General features: G+C 41.5%; 1 protein-coding gene and 1 long non-coding RNA gene across 2 annotated transcripts; one reads left to right on the forward strand and one right to left on the reverse strand.

Moving 5' to 3' along the window:
• Positions 1-12: 12 nt before the first annotated feature.
• On the forward strand, positions 13-7,878 carry LOC129125804 (uncharacterized). The gene is made up of 2 exons (XR_008535002.2): positions 13-461; positions 7,264-7,878. It is a non-coding gene; the product is annotated as an uncharacterized LOC129125804 (long non-coding RNA).
• On the reverse strand, positions 6,194-21,970 carry COMMD5 (COMM domain containing 5). Its single transcript, XM_054641451.2, has 7 exons — positions 21,776-21,970; positions 19,581-19,741; positions 18,438-18,466; positions 15,099-15,149; positions 11,016-11,111; positions 9,245-9,320; positions 6,194-6,712 (listed from the first exon to the last, which is right to left on the reverse strand). The coding sequence occupies exons 1-7, from the start codon at positions 21,918-21,920 to the stop codon at positions 6,611-6,613; spliced, it is 660 nt and encodes a 219-aa protein (XP_054497426.1). The 5' UTR covers positions 21,921-21,970; the 3' UTR covers positions 6,194-6,610.
• Positions 21,971-21,974: the final 4 nt, after the last annotated feature.

Here is a 21,974-nt window from a genome sequence, read left to right on the forward strand (position 1 = left end):
CGGCGGCGGCGCTCATTGGGCCGCGCCCGCAGGTTGTTACAAAACCAGGCGGTTTTGTAACGCGCCGGGCCCGGCCCGCACCGGGAGGGGCCGCCCCGCGCCGGGCCCGGGGTTCGCAGCCCCCCCGGGAAGGCTCCTCCGCCCCCTCGGACAGCCCGTCCCGGCGGGGTCTGGGCCGTGCGGAGAGCAGGGGCGCCCGGCTGGGGAGCGCTGCCCACCCGGCACACCGGGCGCGGAGTTGGGCTTGACCCGCCGGTCTGCACCGGCGCCCCGGTGAGACACGCTCCAGGGTCCGGTGTTTTGGTACCTCCGGTAATGCGAAAGAAGCATCGGCTCGCAGTGATTTTGAAAAGCGAGAATGCCGTTTCCTGCTGGAGTTGGAATCGCGAAGCTTTGTAGCTACACAGTTAATCATTCTCTTTAAGGGAATCTACGGAGTAGTGAAGCTATTTTAATGTCAGGTACTTCTGGTTTTAGAACAACTAAGGAAAGCATTGTTGTGTTTATTTAGTTTTGCAGTGTGGCATGTTGCACAGCTCTACCTGTCCGTGCCAGATTCTCGAAGAGGAAGCACATGCCTTGTGATGTATCTTTGTTTTATTTAAGAGCAGCTCTGTTGACCGTTTCAATCTGCATGTTCCCACCAATTCTTGTTGGATGAGACAGTTGCACTAGTTGTGTAACTGTCTGTGCTAAATGTAGTCTAGGGAGAAAATCACCTGTGCTACTACAGAAAAGAAGCTGTTCTAAAAGAAGTTGTGTAATGCTTTTTGTTTGCAGCTTTATGCATATTTACAGTTACCAGAAATGCCCGTGTTATGTATACATACGCTCTAAAAATATAGAGCGCTTTTCACACTGTCTTAAAATCCACTGCAGAATTTGAAATTTCTGATGATATCCTATTACTGATATAATCAGCCTCCTCACGAAGCTCAAGAGAGGGGCTGAAGGAATTAATTTCCATTTTCTTACTTGCAGAAGTGTCTGGACTCCCCAGTTTAGACTACGTGAGCTAAGCAGGTATTAAGGGACAAGCCCTGCCTGTGGAGCTTGGATGGACCAGAGAAAAGATGAAAGAAAGGAGAGGCAACCTGAGTTTTGCAAGACCTTGTTTAGGGAGGATACTTGACAAAATTCAGATTACCTTAGATTTAAAAAGAAAAATTAGTTTAAAGCTGCTAAAAATCTGGATTTAACTTTTAATGATACACACTAATTCTGTGATGTTTGTGTCCATGTGTGGGCAACATTATGCTTATACAGAAAATCAGATCTGTACCTGAGAAGAGAAGCCAGCCATCAGACCCTTCAATTGTCTTTTGATTCTTGTGATGTAAGGATATTTTGCATCTGCCAAAATTTTAGTCCTTTTCTCTAGGGTTCTTGAATCTTAAAAAAAGGAAAAAGTTTAACATCTAACTGCTGCTCTCAAGCAAGTCCTTTAATTAGAAACAGAATTGAATAAGCACTGGTTTCAGTACTTCTTTCTGCCATCATTTAAATCAGACAATAATCCAAAGTATGGCACAGGCTGCCAGTAAGCAAACCAAAGAAAAGTGGGACAACTGAAGCACTGAAAATTTCAGTTAAGCAGTGCTTCAGAAGAGTTAGAAAGAATGAGCATTTGTGCTCAGGAGTGTGGGGTTTTCCCTCCAGGCTCCAGCTTGCTAACATAGACTTCTTGTTTTCCAAACTTCCATGCAAGAAAATCTCATGCTATTAAAGAACAAAACCCTTAAGAAAAAGAAGAAAAATGCTTTCTTGGAGCCTTGAGGTCAGCAGTTGTCTCTATTGCAAAACTATAGTCTCGGCAACCCCTCAGTGTGTTATTTTATAACCATTGTCCTGAAAACCACTATGAGTCAAAGCCTATTCAAGCGAGGGAAAGTGACATAACCACTGGTTACCAGTAGCAATGCAGTGACAATCTCTATCAGAGAAATGCCACCAGTATTTACATAGTTACATAGCAGACACTTAAAGAGATAAGTCATGGTAGAAAGGGAGGGTTTCTAGCAGAAACATGAATTCAAGCTAGGGAAGGGGAATAGATTCATCATAGGAAATGCAATCAGCATTTGTGCTCTGCAAGGAGCTTCCACAGTTCCTATTCTCAATGTATGAAAGCAGCTGCAGGGCTGGCTGGCAGTCTGAGCACTCTGGACTGAAAGGAGTCTCAGAAAGGCACTGGGAAATGCACTTCTGGGAATTCTCTTCTACCAGCAGGACATGGCTGAAACATTTCAAGGGAAAAGAGCAGCTGTGCTTATGAGCTACTCCCCGTGGTGGGAGCTGTGTGCTAAGGAGGGTTCAGAACACAGAGCTTTATCCCAAGCCTGCAAATAGTTATGACCTTATGACAGATGGCCCATGGGCAACAACTCTGTGACCCTCTTTTTCAGGGGAGAAAGCAGCTGGCTGTGCCTCTCCTAGTTCCTGGTATGTGTGGTGTTTGGTAAATGTTAGTACTTGGTGGGGTGTGACAGGTACGGAGTGAGCCGTACAGTCACTAACAGCAAAATACTTTAAAGCCAAGATACTAATTTGCTGTTCACTAGAAGTCAAACAACTACTAAATATTTGACTCTGATATCAGGCCTGGCTCTGCAGAGACTTTTTTAGCAAAAACAGCTGTGTGAATTGATCATACATAATCTAGATATGCTGGGGTGTTTTTATATAACACATCCTGAAAGCATAGAGTTTTCATACATTCATACATATATTCATGGACTTGGAGCAGCAGTAGGTCATGAGGTGTACTTGATTAGAAGGCAAAAGAAAAAAAAGAAAGAGGCAAAAAAGCACCCTCCTGCCTACCTGCATTGTTCATGAGATCAAGAATGGATTTATCCTTTACTTAAACAGAAAAAGTTAAAGTGAGGAGGTGACTCACTCTGCAAAAGCACATCTCCCTTGTATGATTTCTCTGCAAAGGGAGGTTTAATTTCTTCCTTTTAATGACAATGAGCACAATACTGATCTTCTTCCAGCAGTTAATGGCTGGCATAACAAGCAGCATGAGAGCATGACTACATTCTTCAGCCTTCTTCTGAATCCATAAACTGCATCAAGCTTTGAGTCCACAAAAGCCACCAATAAACCTGCATTGCCCCCCTCTCAAACACAACTAACTCAAGTGTGAAATTCCAAACCACCAGTCACACTGACTGAGCTCCTTCTCTAGAGGAAGAAGGGATGTGAAAAGTCACATCACAAATACAGATGAGTTTTTATTTCCATATGCTCTGCACGTGCTGTAATAATCCATAGCAAGAACAGATTTTGACTAATGGCCCATGCAGTTGAGGCAATTTCAAAAAAAATACCAGGCAGGAAGCCTGACCATTATGTCAGGAAGCTGCACTAACATATGCATAGGGAACAAGAGGAGAAGATGTGTGTGTTCTTCTGTGTTATTTTGCCACTGAACCTCTGAATGACTTTTGGCAACTATCTTTAACTATCTTTACCTCTTATTTTGTATTCTGCCTATTGTGACTGCTCCTTCATGTACTGGACATCCTTGCTATCATACACATATGATTTACATTGAGAAACTATCAAGTCCAAGTTTTACTTTAAATCTGTTTAAAATTAATTAATCTTAAAAGAAAAAATTTTCTGTCCTCTATAAAGAAAATTAAAGAAAAGGCTTAATAGAGAAGTTAATGTTCAGATGTCATGGTTAGAGAATCACTACAATTAAGACACAAATACATGATCCAGTTTAAATAAATGCAAGGCACCAATAGAGAGAGCAATGCTATCACAGGGTGTTGTTTCTCAAGGAAAAATACCAACAGAGCCTGCAAAAGGTTCTTGTTACTTACTGGTCCATGAACTGTGGAATAAGAAAAAACCCCAGTGCCCTTCCCACACAAACCCCTGCCTGCCTAATTGATGACTGGCTGGTGATCAGCTTGACAAGACCTCAGGACTGACAAAGCAAGCATCCCACTCAGGCTGTGTCTCTCACTGCTTGACACTGAAAGGGGGATTCAGTGCCCTTGAAGCATAACCAAACCTGGAGTGACTGAGATAAAATAATTTCTGTTCAGACATACCCAGATTCTTAGAAGGTTACTTTTGTTCTGCATTGGAATGAAAGGGCTACAGCCAGAAATTCAATGAAATTCAAATTCCAGGGTATTTCAGTTGTGAAGAAAGAAAATATTTCAGCATTGAACAAATATTTAACAAGTAATTCATTATTGAATTCTGAAAAACCTAACAATGTTTTGAAGACTCTTATTTTAGCAAAACTGAGGAACTATCTGCTATGCACTCCCACTAGCCATTTTGGTGACAACTCCTGCTTTACTAATCTCTCAGGAGGAAAGGCCAAATTAATTCTTAAGTTCAGAGGACTGAACACCCCAAGTTTTCAAGCACCCATCAGCATGGTAACCCTCCAATTACAGTAAACTGCTTCTTAATGTGTAGCAAGACAAATTCAAGATTAAGTGGTCCAGAGAACATGACAAATCCGGCCAAGAAGTCTTTCCAGTTCTGGAGAACATGAGCAATTGCTGTTGCAGAACCACCAAATGAATATATTCTAGAAGGTGTTCATGGATTCCTCTGCTCTGAGCAGTAAGAAATGACTGTGCAAATGCCTTTAGCAACAGGTCATTTTACCTCCATGCAGCAGAACTCCCTTTGTCTGAAATGACTTCACTTAGGCTCAGCTGAGAAACATTTTCAGTTTGAAACAATGCAAGTCTAAGCAGCCAGAAGGGAAACGTTGTAAGAAGGAACACAAAGATGTATGTTTTGTTTCACAGCCTGTGCTAAGATACAAGGAAGATGAACAAGATTCACAGATGAATTAATGCAGTCTGCAGTCCACTTGGAAGTTAACAGACTAAGATGCAGTATGGATCAAAGCTGGAAGTTATTGATGCTCCACTACAAAGCAAATGGAACAGGAAGCTTCTGAACAATTTGAAATCCTGCTGATGGTTTATTTGAAACTACAGGACACATTCTTGCACAGGTTTTAAAAGCTTTCTGGACCACAGCTATTCAGCTATCTTTAGATTGGTATGGACTGCTGTCAAAGAAGTCTCTTTAGAAGTATGACAAATAAGTCTTACTATGCTTGTTGTGATTTTTTAAATCCAAAAGGCAAGTCATCCTTTCCTACACAAACATCTGTGGGAGTGTAAAAGGCCTCCTTAACCCACAATTTTAATTTCAGTAATTTTCTGCAGGGAGTGAGGAAGATAAAGGCAAGTTCTACAACCACAAAACATGAAAGAGACAAATATGGGTGGTATTACTGTGATAGAAACCCTGCAATTAGCTGGAATAAGCCAGTGCTTAACAGCAGCAGTGGCATGTGCTTTCTAAAGTACATCTGACTTCTGACAAACTGAGTTCCAGAGCCACAGCCTCCCTGTCTTTGCTGCTGGGGAAAATTCATTCAGGCAAGGAGTGAGGAATTAATCAGCAAAATTTTTTGGCAAAGCTCTTAGGGACATACATGTGGTCCCACAGCATTTAAATGAGACTCGAAACATGTTTCACATTAAGGGAATCCTTCCAAGGTAAATTCACCAAAGGAGTAACTCAGAGCAGACTATTCCAGTACAAATGGAGGGACCTACAATGACCATCCAGTCCAACTGCCTGAGCAGCTCAGGAAACTTCAGCCTGTGCTGAACTGCTTGCTCAGCCTGGGGGCTTGGATATCCTCATTCCTGTGACTTCCATCCCAGCTGTAGGCAGCCTCTTCATCCTGGGGTCTGGCCTGCAGGACTGATGAGCTGGGGTGGGTTACAAGATCACTGCCTCCTGCTGCTCACCACCACTGCAAGGCCAGGGGTTTCTGCCTAATCATGGCAGCCGATTCCATGGAATCAAACATACAGGCATCACATGAAACAAGAGGCAGGCATCTCCAGTCACAAAACTAGGAGATTACAGCTATTTAGCCCATTCTGATCTACCAGATAAAGTAACAGATTTCACCTTTCCACTGCTGTAATTCCATGGAATTAGTCCTGGAAGCCCAGATGATACTTCTTTCTTGATCCAGTCTTCCAATTTTCTTCCAAATTAGCCTTTAGCAAAGGCTAATATCTTCCAAATTATCCATAGCAAAACCATAGTCACTTAGTAAGAAATGAGGCAACAATTTTAATCAAAAACTCAAGATCACATTTGTCATACTGGAAGGCAGGAGTGGGTTTGTTATTTTATTTTTTATTTGAAATATTGCAGAGCTTTCTTATGATACATACACATTGATAGGGCTTCCGGTAGCAAACTTTCAAAAAAACCCAGAATTACGAATCATAATCAGAAATAAATGACTCTAACATCTATTAAGATGGTTATTTAAAAAATGTTTCGATGAATCATGCAAAAATGTTCACAGAGAGCGTTATACTTTTTAATAGATAAATGTTTTGTTTTTCCTAAGTCTTACAAAAAGAGCTTGTGCTTTAAACTCTTGAGTTGAAAAAAAATATTTACAGCAGACATCATAAATGCCACATTGAAGTTCATAGAGGCAAAGTGGTGATGGTCCCCTGTTTTGCATTCACCAAACATGCTGAGGGTTTCAGATCTCTTCCAAAACCTCCCAATTTAAAAGTGCTCAGTCTTGGATCTTCAGTATGCTCCTCTTCTCCAAATCATTCATTTCCTTCAGTATAAGGGCAACATTGTATCTCAGTTCTTGAAACTTTGCAACTGGCACCTGAAACAGAATGCTCAGGTTAGAAAACACAAGACATCTCTGGAACTTGACTACGGCATGCCTATGGATATGGGACATTCTGCAGTGTAAGGCAAATTTCTCTTAAAATACTTAATTTTTTCCAGACTTAAGACAAAGGATTTAAGGTTAATAAAATTCAGGTAATTCAACTAAATCCACATGGAAAAGGAGAGTGGGAAAAAACCAGAAATAACACCTAGATTGTACATTTTCTGTACGCCTGATGAGAGAAAAGAAATACTCAAGGATGTAAATTGAGAGCTGCTTGGGTGATATAAAAGTCATGGACTGGAAGGAAAGACATCTGGAAGGTCGTGGAGACTACAGAATTCTCAAGCAACAAATTCAAGATATTCTGCTTGTCCAAACTTGCAAGACAAAGGAATTGAGACTCGAGGCCAGACACTTGGCAACAACCTCAAGAGCAAATGGCACTTCCACAATGTGTGGAAGGCAAAAGATTTAGGGTTAAACACACAAAGCATTTTCAACTGTGCAGGAGACTCACGGGATCTCCTTTCCCATTTCAGGCCTGAGAAGCCCAGTGGATGGAAATTTATCTATGAAGAAAGAGACCCCCAGCCAAGTGCAGGCACAGCCTGGTGACACAGCCTGGTGACACAGCCTGGTGACACAGCCTGGTGACACAGGTGCAGTGCACAAACACATGCTCACACGAGTGCCCAGTGCAGTCTGGCTGGTCCCACACAGTCTGCACAGCACTGCTGAATTTACTCCCCTGACTGCACTGAAGACAGCAGTTCTTTTGGCAGAGCACCTTGTCATCCTCCTGCCCACTCTGGCACAGATGCCAATTATATGAGAGGAATCCAACACCTGATTTGCATTTTCCACATATATCAGAAATGCATAAAAAGGCACCATGTCCTTTTCACTTTTGACATATATGCAACAAGACTCAAAATGCTGCAATTCCCACTGCTTAAAAAAAACAACTTCAGTCAGAAGCCACACTGTGATTAAAATACCAAATGGAGACCAAAGAGTGTAACTTCTCCCTGTGCTCTACACATTTTAAAACTGTTCACAACAGAATTATTTTCTGGACTTACCATCTTACATAAGCCCTGTTAGGTAGCATGACATTCTGAATGTGTTCAAATAAAGGAAAACTGAACATCTGAGGACTATGTTTACTTGCATAAACTTACTTACTCTAACCAAAACACAAGTTTATTCCAAAGAGCTAACTGTGGGAAGACCTCTCATCAGATCTAGAAATCCTGTCTGAAGTCACACCCTTGGCATTCACATCCAAGAGGCAGCAACAGTAAAGAGCTGATTCTAAGAGAAGCACACTGTTTGTTATCAGATATCTGCACTCCTGCATGTGCTGGACAAACACATCTCCACTGCAGAATAACTAAAGGTCTTCCACATTGAGGAAAAAACCCACAAAAAACAAACCCTAAAATCAAACCAAAACAGTCAGAAAAAATGGCACCAAGACCAACACTGGACATGATATGCCAGGAACTAAAGTGGGAATAAACTAGATTTTATCCTCACAAGTGAAACTTACCCTTTTGTAAAGGGTTAACCTGAAGTCCATGGCATCATTTAAGTTCCATGGAAGTCCTCAAAAGAGTGTATAGGATGCTCTGAGCTGGACAGTCCAGAGGGGTAAATTTGATCTTCTGTGAAGTGACACCCTCAACAGTTTGCAATGTAGCACAGAATTTATGCCCTTCTCTACAGATGCTTTATTGCAAAACAATCCAACAGTAAAATCAGTCCACCTCTTTCAACCCACAGGGCTTTGGTGCTTCTTCCAGACTGCTACTAATGAGAGAACTGAAGCCAAAATCTGTACAGAGTTCAAATGTAACAATGCCTGCTGTGCATTGAATTCCTGTACGCACCACCATGCTATTTATAGAACAAATAGCATTCCTTCTCAAAGGTTAAAATTATGGAAGAGTTTATGCCATCTTCTGGCAAGCCTTTAGGTACACTGTCATAAATACTGCCACTGACTAATCCTGTAACAAGCAAAGAGGGTATTTTTTTTACTTTCTGGCAGCCAGAACAGTTCTGAAGAAAAAGAATAAAACTACCTCTGCCACAGAAAAGAATGTTATCATTCTCTGCCAAATGCAGAAGGTTTACAAGTGTATCATACCTTATATAAACTATCCCAGTAATTTTTCTGCCCTCAAGAGACAACATCAGGTCTGAAGGTTACAGTTCATAACAACCCCATAACTTTTAATCAAACCAGACATTATGTAATAGTGCTTTCCAGTAATTAATATTCTTCTAATAAATTGCAGTTCAGTAGAACATGTGCAGGAACAAGGTATGAAATGATTTTGATTGGTATTTCATTAAATACTTTAGGTGGCTACACTGAACATGAAGGATTCCAAAGCAAACCAACCAATGGTAACACACCATTTACAAAAGCTTTAGTATTTTAAGTAATAATTCAACTTTCTAAATAAAACTAGAAGTGGTTTCCTTACTATTTATTATGGCAATCAGACTTACTTCAAAGCGATGAGCTGTCCCATCTGAAAGCTTCATCATCATCAGAATGGATGGCTGGAGTGCACGGGCCAGTGAACTGAAATTATTTACATCATTAGGATTACAGCAGTACAGATCAGCACTGTGATGAGTACAGCATTCCACTTTAACAATTTTAGATGTTCATGTAGGCTTTACACAGAACATGAGTAATTTCAGTCACAGAGTCTGGCTGGAAACTCATGAACACAACAGCTCTGTCGAATTTACCTCAGTATTGGGACTTAACATTTAGTTAATAGTTTAGTAACTGCAAGTTTAGGAGCATTTTCATTTTTACATAATTGGTTTAGTGGAACTATGATAGGGATAAGAGCTGACCAAGTACTGCTAATAATAATGCACAGTTTTCTTATGCAGTTTACCATGCTGCATTAATCATTTCCATCCTTTCATACGTTCAACTTCCACCTCATTTGGGGAATCAGCCTCTTCCAGGCTTCATCCTAAATTTGTGTGTTATTTTATTTGATGACCCAAAGAAGGGAAGTGAGTCATTCTTGTGCAGCTTCCATCAACTGACACTGCCAAAGCCTGCTCAGGTACAGACAGGCACTACAGCCCAAAGCTGCCATACCTCCCTGCAGAGGCTGTTGCTGGATGATAAACAAGAAATCCCGGGGGGAAGATTAACTGAAAACAAAATTAAAAGGAAGGAAAACAAAAACCGGTAATGTATTGCTCCTCCTGTGTAATTTGGAAAACAAATCAGAGGATTTGCTTTCAGCTTGCAAGCACTGTGCCTGAGAATGTTTACCTGGACATTTTGCTCTCATGTCAGTATAGATTCTTTTTCTACAGAGTGATACGTGTGTGGTGCTTACAGCACTGCTCATCAGAAAGTCACCTGAACTAGTAGCTTGTGGCCATCCCAATTTTCTCTTAGGAGCCTTTTTTCTTGATTTCAGGAAGACAATCCTGATCAACCATGGGCCTCCCTGGCAGCAAAGAGACAGCACTCTCTCCCAGATGCAGGTATTCAGACACACAACATGAAGTTACTCACACTAACAAATTACACTACTAACAAAGACCGGATCATCTAATTTCTTTCAGCTTGGTCTGTCCTGGTTAGGACTAGACAGAGAGCAAACAGCACAGATAACAGGTTTCTGTTTCCTTCTGGGTCTAGCCAAAGATCCATCCCCCACATGCCTCTGTTGTGGCAGATGGTAAGAAGATGTTCACTGCAGGCACAGGCAGGATGATCTCAAAGGCTTTTACTCCTGCTGTGAAAGAAACTGGGAGGTAGTTCAGTGACCAGTTACATAACTATGGCAGTGTAAAGGTGCTGGCCTGAAACTGCTCTTTGTAGAAGCAGAGTACGAGAAGTGGAAATTCATTTAACATGTGCAAAAAATGATGGTCTGCTTGAGAAGTTGAATAGATGAATACTCTCCCCTGTTCCAGTAAAACTAAGAGCTTGCTTAGCTGCTTGAGGCTCAGTCTGACTAATTTATGCCATCATCACCAGGACCTGTGGATTTGTATCAGCTCTGTTAAATTTTAAAATAAGATACTCAAACTTTGAGTGAAATGTTACCAGCAGTAAAGTCTACATACACTGACTTCTACACTGTTCAGAAAATTCCACCTGTATCTTACTATTTAAGGCTACCTACCAACTCCTAATAGCAAGGCACGTTTTGACCCCCATTAAAATGTTTAAGCAGCACAAGAAATCAGTTTAATCTTAGGTAATTCCAGGGATGTGCGTGATTGTCTTTTGTACCTTGTGGATATAGCTACATCCACTCTCCACTTGAAGTCCTGGATACTTGGCAGCCGACTTCTTTGTACCAGAGCTGTGCCTTCGGAAGGGGGACGCCTGAAGAGTCAATCAGAAATAAGAGATTGCAATGTAAATCCATAAAAGAAGCAACAATCCAAAGAGAAAATAGAATTCCTCTGTACAAACCTGTCCAGAATTTGTTTCTCTCCTACATCTGTCCTCACTTAAGGAGGTCTGAATAAGCAGAGTTTTTGTGGATTTAAGACAGTTGTGCTCAGATTATCCCCTTTTTTGATGCTTAACTATGGTCCGTGTTGAAAAAAGAGACCAAGTGACTGTATAATTTTAGTAAACTGATGTCACTATAAAGATTACTAAGAATCATTGTGGTGGCTGGCATACCTATTACTTCAATTATATGCAACTGTGAGGCATAGAAAGGGACCTGCAAACATATCCTTACCTTCATGCAAATCCAACAGGAACAAGCAAGCAGAGACAAGACAGATGACTTAGGCAAAACAGTTGCATAAGGTCACTGTTCTTCCTCAGCAAAAACCATCTACTATTGGCAAGCAGCAATATTTTAAAATATTATATTAGTGTATTGAGTGTATTTTGAAGCATACTTAAAAAACCCCACAGTGGTTCTTGTTGATCCAACATAATTTACAAACTTTAAGTTCCTTACATAATGTTCAGTGCCAACCCCATCTCAGCCTTCAAGATTTTTGCCTAGCCTAATGTGTAAGAAGCCAAGCATTTCATTTGTTGCTCATATTGCAGGAAGAATCAGGTTGATCAAGTCCTAGTTTATTTCTGTGTGGGAATACAGTTAACAGCAATTAAACTTCAGATGGTTGACAACTTTCAGAATTTTAATGACATGCTAAGTTCTGGATAACTAAATGGCAAAACTGATACAAATACATAATAACCATTCACTCTTAGATATACGTGCAGAAATAACTTCAGAATGAGGTCACTGTGCTGGTCCATTCAGGAGGTGGATTCTGGACTTTGTGTTACTCTTTTTTTTTCTCTCTAAGCATCCCATGCCCCTGGAATTTATTTACTGTGCATTTCAAGACTACTCCAGTACTTCCACTAAGGGCAGGATAAGAAACATTACATCCTTTATCCATGGTGCTAGACATAATCTAATTACAGACTTTGCATCAGAAAGCAATCCTCTCTGAACAAATCAAGCACTGTAGGAATGGCAGTTTCACATCACTACTGAGATTCTTGTGTGCAAGTTAGCTGGGCCTTTAGAAATTGGCCAGAAAGATTAATGAGTACAGGGACTCACAGGCTGAGATCCTCCAAGTGTCCTGCATTTTGCAAAGGTGATATAAGAAAGAATTTATCTCTTTGGTGAGGGGAGGTTGGGTGGTGTCAGAACTGAGACACATTCCTAATAGCATGGTAAAGAAATGAGCAAAAAAAGTAGATCAGCTGGCTCTTACTCATTGTCAACTCCTGGATAGGAAGTAGGTCACCACAGCTGGGGGCAGCCATGAGGAGCTGGAGTCCAGAACAGTCATTAGCAGGATTAAACAGTAAGAAGAGGCCTTTCCCTCAGTGGAGAGCTGCTGCCAGAGTATTGCTTAAGTTGGAGACTCCCTAAAAATAGCCACACTGCTACCGTTTCCTTAAGACATGTGAACTCCCATCAATGGAAGTCAGTCCATTCAGTGCAGCACCAGCACCCTGGGGGAAGAAAGGAGTTTTAAAAACAGAAAGATATTCTACTTAGCAGTGGTGGGAAAGATCAGAAATGGTGACCTCCCAAACAGAAGGGAAGCTTTGAATACTGTGGAGAGATGGCATTTCTGTGGTCAAACACAAAGTCTTATTTCTGGTCAGGACTGCACTTCTGTACCATTCTCCTAGGAAGAGTCACAGCTTCTATAGGTTAGTTTAAGCTTCTGTCAGGACCTTCCCAGCTTGGACAAGACCACAATGGGAACTGCAAGAATCCTGTAAAGATGACAGAATGTGCATAGTGGCCAACATACATTCAGAAATTACAGGCTGCTAATCAAGCCATTGATTTCTGAGAGGAATAGCAAAATAGAGCAGAAAATACTCAATGAATCTTGTATCTAAAACCTATAGTCTATAATTACATTTTGTAAACACTCTGTGCCAGCAGCTGCAATATACTGTCAGCACATTGTGCAGAAGACAGAAGTCAGAACAAGCAAAAGACCATGGATCAAGTAGAGACCATCCTAGAGACCATACAAGCTGTGGTGGAAAGGATGATACACCTGGTGACAAGAACATCACCTGCTAAAGGATGCAACTCGAAAATGAAAGATTAGAGAACTTGGAGCAGCAGCTGATCTACCAGTACCAAAACTAGAGACAAGTTCTGGATGGTTCCCTATGCACATAACAAGACATGCCTAGCAGGCCACTGAGCTGGAAGGCTGAACAAACTTGTATGTGTGAAATGCTGACAACACAGAATGCACCCTCCTGGTAGAAACTAAAGGTACACCATTAGAAAAAAACCCAGTGCATTTATTATAAACATTCAGAGAGGGTGAAGTTAGTGTTATTCTTTCCCTGAAAAGACAGTTTTAATTTCATGTAGTTATTTGATGTGGCAAGTTTTTATTTCAGTCTACATAGCTTGGTGGAACTGTGGGGACACAAATACAAATGCCAAATACTTCAGAGCTGTTGTTTAGTGAAAAGAACTCCCAAAATAAGATAAGATGCCCGGAAAAGTATTAAAAATGGATTTTTCTGGGTTATCTTGCTCATACTGAATTACTGAATTTTTGATCACATGCTAATGCACCTCTTACCATCACAAACATGTATATTTACAACTCAATAAGCATATGTATGATTCAGTGTTACATTTAAGATTGTAGAAGCAGATCTGTCTAAAAATCAAACCTGAGGTGTTCTTCTCTGGTCTCAAAACACAGAGCAAGATTACACTGGATAATCACAGCTTTCAAAATGAGAAAAAGCTAAATTTTCCAGCATCGTGATTTCACAGTAGAAAACAGACAATCATGCATGCTTCAAATTACATCTAAATTTATCTTCCTTCCCTACTGCAAGCAGTATTTCCACTTTGCAACCATGAATTTTGCATTCTTAACACCTATAATTCAAACAGAAGAGCAAAGAAAAGATGAGATGACTGAATTTATTTTTACTCCAAGAACCTTTATCTGTAAGCCAAGATCTTAATCAAAGAAATGGAAAATATTTTTAGCTTTGGTAGCAGCACTCAGACCCTTGAGGGTAACTGCAAAACCACAACTATGATTATTGGGATTCCATGCAGAGCATCTGGAGCAGCATTGGGTTAGTGATGTCACATGCTGAGTGACCTCAGATTTCAAGAAGGAAAGTTGGCCCACAATGATCATCTGAGTCCAACTCCTCGCCCTGTACAAGTTTGCATATTCAAAATGTTCAAGATTTTTAATTTCTAGATGTAGAATTGGCTAAACGTGGTTGAGCAGAGAAACTTCTAGAAAAAGGGAATCCCAAGAAGTGACAAAAGAGACAGGCTGTTCAAAAAGCTCTCAATTTATTACTTACTCTAGAGTTACTGAGGAATGTTGCTTAAAAAGTGAATTACAGCAGGCAGAGCACTTGATATCTCATGTGTTGTCATCAAGTCACTCAGAGTGAATTCCCAACTGAACTGTACATTAAGACTTGAGAAATGCTATCTGAGAAAGCTGCCATGAACCAGAGCAGGTAGAGGGCTTATGTAGCCTGCCTCCTCTGCTATAACTTGCAATGATAATGATGGCAAAAATGAGTAATTCTGTGCTGCATTTTTCATCTGTGGGTATTGATCAACCTCACAGTCTATAGAACATTATAAAAACTGATGAACACAGAAAAACTGAGAAGTGGCAAGAAAGCTACTTAAAGCATGTATTGCCATGCATGATGGACATCATACTGTGCTGAATCAAACTAATGGGACAAGTCTTGTTCTCATTAATTTGGAAAATATTGCTGTTCCTTCAATACACCAAGGATTTGTGTCAGCAGAGCTCTGTGCAGTCCTGCTGTCTGCACAATGAAGACACTAACCTGTTACCAAAGACTACACTGGAAAAGTCCACAATGAAATCTTCTGGTATTCTGAAACAGAAGAGCAAGACAAAACAGTTAGGGATTTTTTGTAACCATAGTTATACGGCCTTACCTGAAAAAACCCTCAATCTATTACAGAACACAAAAGATGTGTCAACATTTTCCATCTTCCATCGCTTCAAATTGCCAGCTCTTATGTAAGCACTTCAGTATCGATTCAGTCAGGACTCTCAAAAGAAATGACTCCCAAAACCTATGTTTATATATCAAGAACCCTAAAAACTGCTACATCTGCCCATCCTACCTTGTATGGCAATGGTGTATTTCAAAAGAACCCAGTATTGGCTTAACTTCTCTCAGTAAAGTCAAGAAAAATTTTACTGATGGCTCTGACAAGTGCAGAAGGCAGGCGAGCAATGCATGCTTTCAAAAATCCCAAACTTATATGTTTCATTTCCCTTTCACCTCAAGTGTAATGAACACAGAAGGAATTGCCTCTCAACTTTCAGAGGCCCTACTTACAAAAGGAGCATACTTGGGGACTGGTTGAAGAGACTAACACACTCCATCTACCCTACATCTCTCCACTCCTTGTTGCCTTACAAACAAGCTTCTGTTGATTTTCAGTTCAATAGATCAGGCTGTGAATTGCAAAGACCACAGAGCAAACACTATCCACTAGCTGCCTTTGCCACAGGGACAGTAACCTCCTACAGAGAGGCAGGTTGGACAAGTGGGAGAAGTCACTACAGCTGCTGCCACAGTTAAATCCAGCACTCACCATGAATCAGTGCCCAGAGACATTACTCACCTGTGGCTTGAGGCACACAGCAGTGCATCAAAGAAAAATCAAAGCAAACAAGGAAGTTATATGTCCTAAAGAGCTTACAGTGTCTAATGACCAGAGAAAAAACAACTCATCAACTCACACAGTGGGGTGATGAAACAGCAGTTCCTACAGCTCGAATTCAGAAGGGGAGAAGTGGGGTTAAACCACATTTTAAAATAGTGCTTGGATAAAAAGAAATTCATTTTAGCAAGCACTAGAACAGTGGTTTTTGGCTGCAAGAGTCTGACTTTCAGAAGAGACAAGACTATTTCTGCAAACATTACTCACACTTTTGTGCAAGTGTATCATTTAGCCCATCCTGACACTGACTGGATACCCTGACTATGTAGTGGAATAGCTGGAGACAGGGCTGTAATATGATTATGATGACACCTACCACAACACTTGATTGACTCAAGAGCATTACTAAAACAGAAACATTAACACCACCTTTGAGTTTAAATTATTTTTGCTGTGCAGTCAATGATCTCACTGAAAATTCTGTTCCTGGCTCCTCAGCACACTTGAGGCCAGTCAGACATGACACAGATAAGATAGAACATGGCACAGTTCAGCCTGAACTACAGATAGCAATCACTTGTCATTGGAACATTCTGAGGAAGGGACTCAAAGGGCAAGAAATGCGTGAAGATGTCTCAATCCCATGTTATTCGCCTGAGTCATAAAGTTATTAAATAATCTGTGAGGAGAGGAAAAAAAACGCACCCACAATTTAGTGTGAATTTATTCCCACTGGCTCAACCACTCAGGCTGAGAAATAGGGAATTGCAACTCTTTTAAACTAGTAATATTGATGTAGTTAATCAGAATTGGGCATGTACTCCAGTCTCTCTCTTCATTAAAACTAGAAGCCAAGATCAGGTACATCACCAGAAAATTGAGAATTACAGGATATTATATGGGCAGAGTTATATGTCAGAGGTAGAAGTTAAGAAGAGTCCCAATACTGTGAGAATAATGGAGCATAGCAGCAACTAGCAGCACATAAAACACTCAAGTCTGCAAGCAGCACAAATGCAGTTACCTAACTATTGCTGCTAGATCAGCCCTATTAACCAGAACAATAAGATAAAAAGATGTACCAAGATATAAAAGATATAAAAAAGGTCATCAAGACTGGAAAGTATCTGAGTAAAATGTATGAATAAACCATTAAGTGAGAAAAAAACTCCCGAACACAACTACAAAAGCATAAGTCATTGAAGCGTGGTCAAATGACAAGGACCTGGGAGTCTGCACTTGTGACACAGCCAGCCCAGACAGTGCCTTCTGACACTCTTATACCAACTTTCTCCACTGCTCAGAAGAGGAATATTCACCCAGCCCCAGAGAATTTGGCACGGAGCTTTCGTATTCTTCATTATTCCATAATCAAGCTTGGCACATTCTGTGTGCATCTCAAAAGACACCAGCTCCCACCGGGCCAAAAGCAATTCATCAGTTTCTTACTGACCTACTTTAACCTGGGTGTGAACTCCATGATGTGGCAGAGGCAGCAGCTGGCATGTGAGCACTCAAGACAAAAGGCAGGCCAAACTCCAGCACTGAGCCACAGACAAAACTGTATCAACTTGCAAGGCACCTTTCACTATGGCCCAAATGCCACCTTTCATTGATTACACCCCAATTATAGCTGCAGTTTTAGCTTGCCTGAAGTTGCTCATAAAGTAAATTGTGCTTATGATTTAACTGCTTATGAGGAGAAGCCATTATTTTACAGGCTAATGGACAAATAAGGATGAAAAAAGACAGAATTAGAAACATCTTTCTCCCAGGTAGCAATCAGAATGTTAAAGAAAAGTGCAAAAATCGTGTTTTAAAATAATTAAGCCTTGGTGCAGTGGTTTCACTACAGAAGAAAACATCAACTGCTGTTATTCTCTCATTGCTACTGAATATAGAAATAAGGGAAAACCTATAAATATTACTAGCATCTGACCTCTAGCTTTTAGGATATGATCCCTTCAGATATACTTATGGAAGACTGATATAGATTTTGTCAAAGGCTGTAACAAAGGTCATGATTTCTTGGGTAATGGGCACGAGAAATCAAAGCTGAACATGGTGGTCGGGTTTCATGAACGTTATATCATTGACCTTTCAAAGAAGGAAAGAAGTAGGGCAGTTCTTAGCTTCTGAAATGCTACCACTGTCTTACCAAACACTTAAAAAAATATAGCAGGGCAAGATGGGGATGGCAGAGAGAAGGTCACTCATATTTGCATAACCTACATTACAGAATAAATCAGACCATTCTCCCCAGCAGGTGAAATAAAACTGCTCATGCTCAGTGCTAAATCAAGTCTTACACAACACCTGTTTTTTTCCTCTGGCTCTACAAGACGTTTGGCAACAGATGCATTAAGAGTTATATACAGGTAATTTTTATACTAACTTTTTTTGTGTAAAAAAGTTAATTTGGGGAAGCAGTTACATAAAAGCCATGAAAAAACAAACATTAAATGAACTGGTGTATACAGGCATACCTGAGCTCCTTCAGGTCTTCTTTAAAAACCTGAAAAGACAAGGAAGATGAAATTTTACATGATATAGCCTTAAATGATAATTTCTTACCTACTGACACAATAGTGGTTACTTATTTGGTATCTCTCCCCAAAAATTTTAGACTTCAGTGCCAGTAGTTTTTAAATGACTGGTAATATTTTGAAGAGAATTTTCAGAAGTGTTCAATCAAGTTGTGATTTAAAGACCTAAATATCTTGGAAGCCTTTATTTCTCAAAACAACACCTCTGCCACTTTTTTTATGTAACTATTCAGAAACATTTTTCTTTTAGAGTGACTATATGCCCTTATTCTCAAATACATTTTGCAGTAACTTGTTTAAACTATGACAAGAAAAGGGAAATGGCAGAAGATAAGGTTTGAATATTAAAAGCAGACTTCCACTACATTTCCTGCAATATGGAAGCTTTCCCAGTATGCCTGGGTAAATATGAAGCTGTATCTTAAACAACAGGTACTGGGAACCCTGAAGTGGCTCACTCACATAAAAATGAGAAAAGAAAATTGTAAGGTAAGGGAACATGAAAAATTAAGAAAATAGCCATGAAGAAGGGATAGGAATTGGGAACATGGTGGGTGTGTGCATATTCACACCAAACATCCACAGCATAAATGGAAACTGCACTTTCTTCCAAATTCCACTATATTGTTCTGGCCTTAATACCTTCCTTCCTCTATGGAAGAAATGTGAACAAAGGAGGCAAACAAATATGAGAAATTGAAAACATGGGCAAAAATGAGTGGTATGTGTGAACACCCAGTAAGAGAGAGTGTTGATGCCTGTGAAATAACATTTTGCTATGATTTCTTTGGCGGTTTTAATTTATGAGTGAAAACAAACATGCACAGTGAACAAGATGCTGAAGAAGAAATAGATACAGGAATCTTTTTCCTAAAGCTTAAATATTTTTCAAAAAGCTCACTCTAAATCTACTCAACAAGTGAAATAATAAGTTCCAGATTTTTAACAGTTTCTTCCAACAACCTAAACTTGGAGAACAATTTTTATGTGCATTTTCCCACCTAGGCAAATGAGATTTAGATGGTGACTTGTGTCTGATGCAGCTTTTACCTTATCAAGGTTCCAAGTACTCCCAGAACTTACTTCTTGTTTGAAAGTTGATAAGGGGAGTCTCAATGCTTCTCGGAGGAGGGTGTACATGCCAGAAATGAGGAAAGCAAGTTGCTCTTCTGAGAGGTTAGCACTTTCTGCAATCAGCCTGACAGATTCCCTGCAGTCTTTTCCTTCCAATGCATTAACAGTGACTGTGAATAAGAAAGCAAAGCAAGATTCTTGATTTACTCAACTGTGTAGCTCTTGACTTTGATGGTCAAAGAAAACTCATCACAGGGAGAAGCCTCACAGACAAAAATTAAATCAATCATTGAGACAGTGTAGCAGAGCCTGCAACACCACTGGCTGGATAATCTTCAGATACTGTTACATGCAGTTTTTACATAGTGAACTGACCAGCTACATGAAACTGCATCTCATTTTTTACATTAGTCTTTGTTTAGCAATAGAGTAACAGCAACAGCCTCAAAAAACAAACCTGGTGCAAGTGCAAGAACGATGTAAATAAACGGTGTTGAAATCCATCACATCTTCAAAGATTACAAAACCTTCACAGGAAAAACTGCAGCCCTGCAAACTGTGAGTCACAGGCCAGCAAGAGCAGACAGCAATGGGAGATTTGTGCCAGCTCTGCATAAGCAGAGGGAAGCTGTGCCCACCCACTGCAGGGGGACCTGCACTGGGGTCACTGCCCTGGCTCCAGGCACTTGGTTTGGAAGGACTGTCTGCCCCTGCTATGGTAGGAAGCATTTATTGCACACCTGAAAGCAGGTGATAGCTTACACCAAAATAAAACCCATACAGTCAGGCTTCCTGGCACTGAAAAGGCTTTTCAGTCTCTATGTTCCTGCACTAGACAGCAAATGTAGTTTAACATGTGTACGTACTTCTGTCCCAAATGCCTCTGCCTGTACACAGCTTTATAATTTCAAGTATTACAAGGAGCCCCTGAATACATTGCTTGTTTCTGCTACTGTGCAGCAACACTTTCAGAGACAAACCAGCTACCAGATGTTTTGAGTCCTAAAAATAAAAAAGGAAATCCTGGACAAGATGTTAGCTGAGAGAACATGTCAGGGTCACACCATGCTGGGCAGCAGCTACCCTCCAGCAAGCTGTGCTTTCACTCCACTAATCAACTCTTCCCATTATTCCATGATTGTTTTACATACCATAATTTACTCAAGTGTGTAACTCTTGATTTTGATGGTCAAAGGTGTCTTGAGAAAATTCTCACTAGAGGGAGAAACCTCACAGACAAAAATGAAATCAGTCATTGCAAATCTTACAGCCTCAACCTCAACAGGACACCTGCACCTTGGGGTTGCTGTACTGTCTCCTGGACATTCTGTAGATGCCCAGGGGTCTCTGACTGCCACACACAACCTGACAGTGACTGGGCTGCTGGCTCTGGGACACAGGGATGGGAGAAGAATGACTTTAACAGGACTCAGCTGACTTTGACATCCACAGCTGCAGAACTCCGTTCCTCATTATTTCACAGAATTGTGGAATACAATGAATCAAGCCCCTCATTTTATTTAAAGCTCAGCTCTAGCTTCCTGTTGGGAAAAGCAAAGGGAAGTGCTCCAGGAAGCTGCAGCCTTGCAGCTGCAGCCCTCCAGTTGTCACAAAATCACAGAATGTTCTGAGTTGTAATGGACCCAGAAGGATCATTGAGTCCAGCTCAGCCGTGCACAGGATACCCCAAGAATCCCACCATGTGCCTGAGAGAATTGTCCCAACACCCCCTGAAGTCTGTCAGGCTGTGACCACTTTCCTGGGGAGCCCGTTCCTGTGCCCAACACCTGCCAGGGAAAGAATCTTTTCCTTATAGTAACCTGAAGTGCCCTGACACAGCATTATGTTGTTCCCTCGTGTCCTGTCACTGGTCACCAGAGCGGGCATCAGTGTCCGTCTGTCCGCAGCCTCTCGAGAGGAGGCTGTAGCCGGCTTTGAGGTCTCCCTTCAGCCCCCTCCAGACCGAGCAGACCAATTGACCTCAGTCCGCACGGTTTCCCCGCTATGGCCTTTCACCACACTTTTGGGTATCCTTTGGAAGCTCTCTAAGAGCTGTCCTTGCCTTCCCGAGAGGATCCACGGCTTCCTCGGGGAACGCGGCTGCTGCCCACGGGCTCCGCCTGGAACCCCGCGCGTCCCTGAGCGGGGGCAGCGCGGCCCCTCCGCGCCGGGGCGGCGCCCAGCGGGCCCCGCACGGGCCCTACCTTTGAGGAGCCGCCGGAAGGTCTCCTTGCCCACGTCCTGCACGCCCCTGGCCATGGCCTCCACCTCGGCCGGCACTCGCGGGCCCAGGAACCCGCGGCCGCCGCCGCCGCCCTCGCCGAGCCCCTGCGCCGCGCCGGCCGCCATGGCCGCACCTCCCGTCCGCCGCGCGCCCTCCCCGCGGCAGGGGGCGCTGTGGGG

This window comes from Agelaius phoeniceus, chromosome 14 (assembly GCF_051311805.1).
Source record: "Agelaius phoeniceus isolate bAgePho1 chromosome 14, bAgePho1.hap1, whole genome shotgun sequence".
Lineage (NCBI taxonomy): Eukaryota > Metazoa > Chordata > Aves > Passeriformes > Icteridae > Agelaius > Agelaius phoeniceus.

Bases quoted from the DNA above. Each gene is read 5' to 3' on its own strand.
- COMMD5 (XM_054641451.2), bottom strand. From the start codon at position 21,920: ATGGCGGCCGGCGCGGCGCAGGGGCTCGGCGAGGGCGGCGGCGGCGGC. The intron at 18,467-19,580 runs GTAAGTTCTGGG...TTGTCTTTTCAG, and splicing joins TATCAACTTTCAAACAAGAA to GTTTTTAAAGAAGACCTGAA. The intron at 11,112-15,098 runs GTTAGTGTCTTC...TTGACTCTTCAG, and splicing joins AGTGTAGTCTTTGGTAACAG to GCGTCCCCCTTCCGAAGGCA.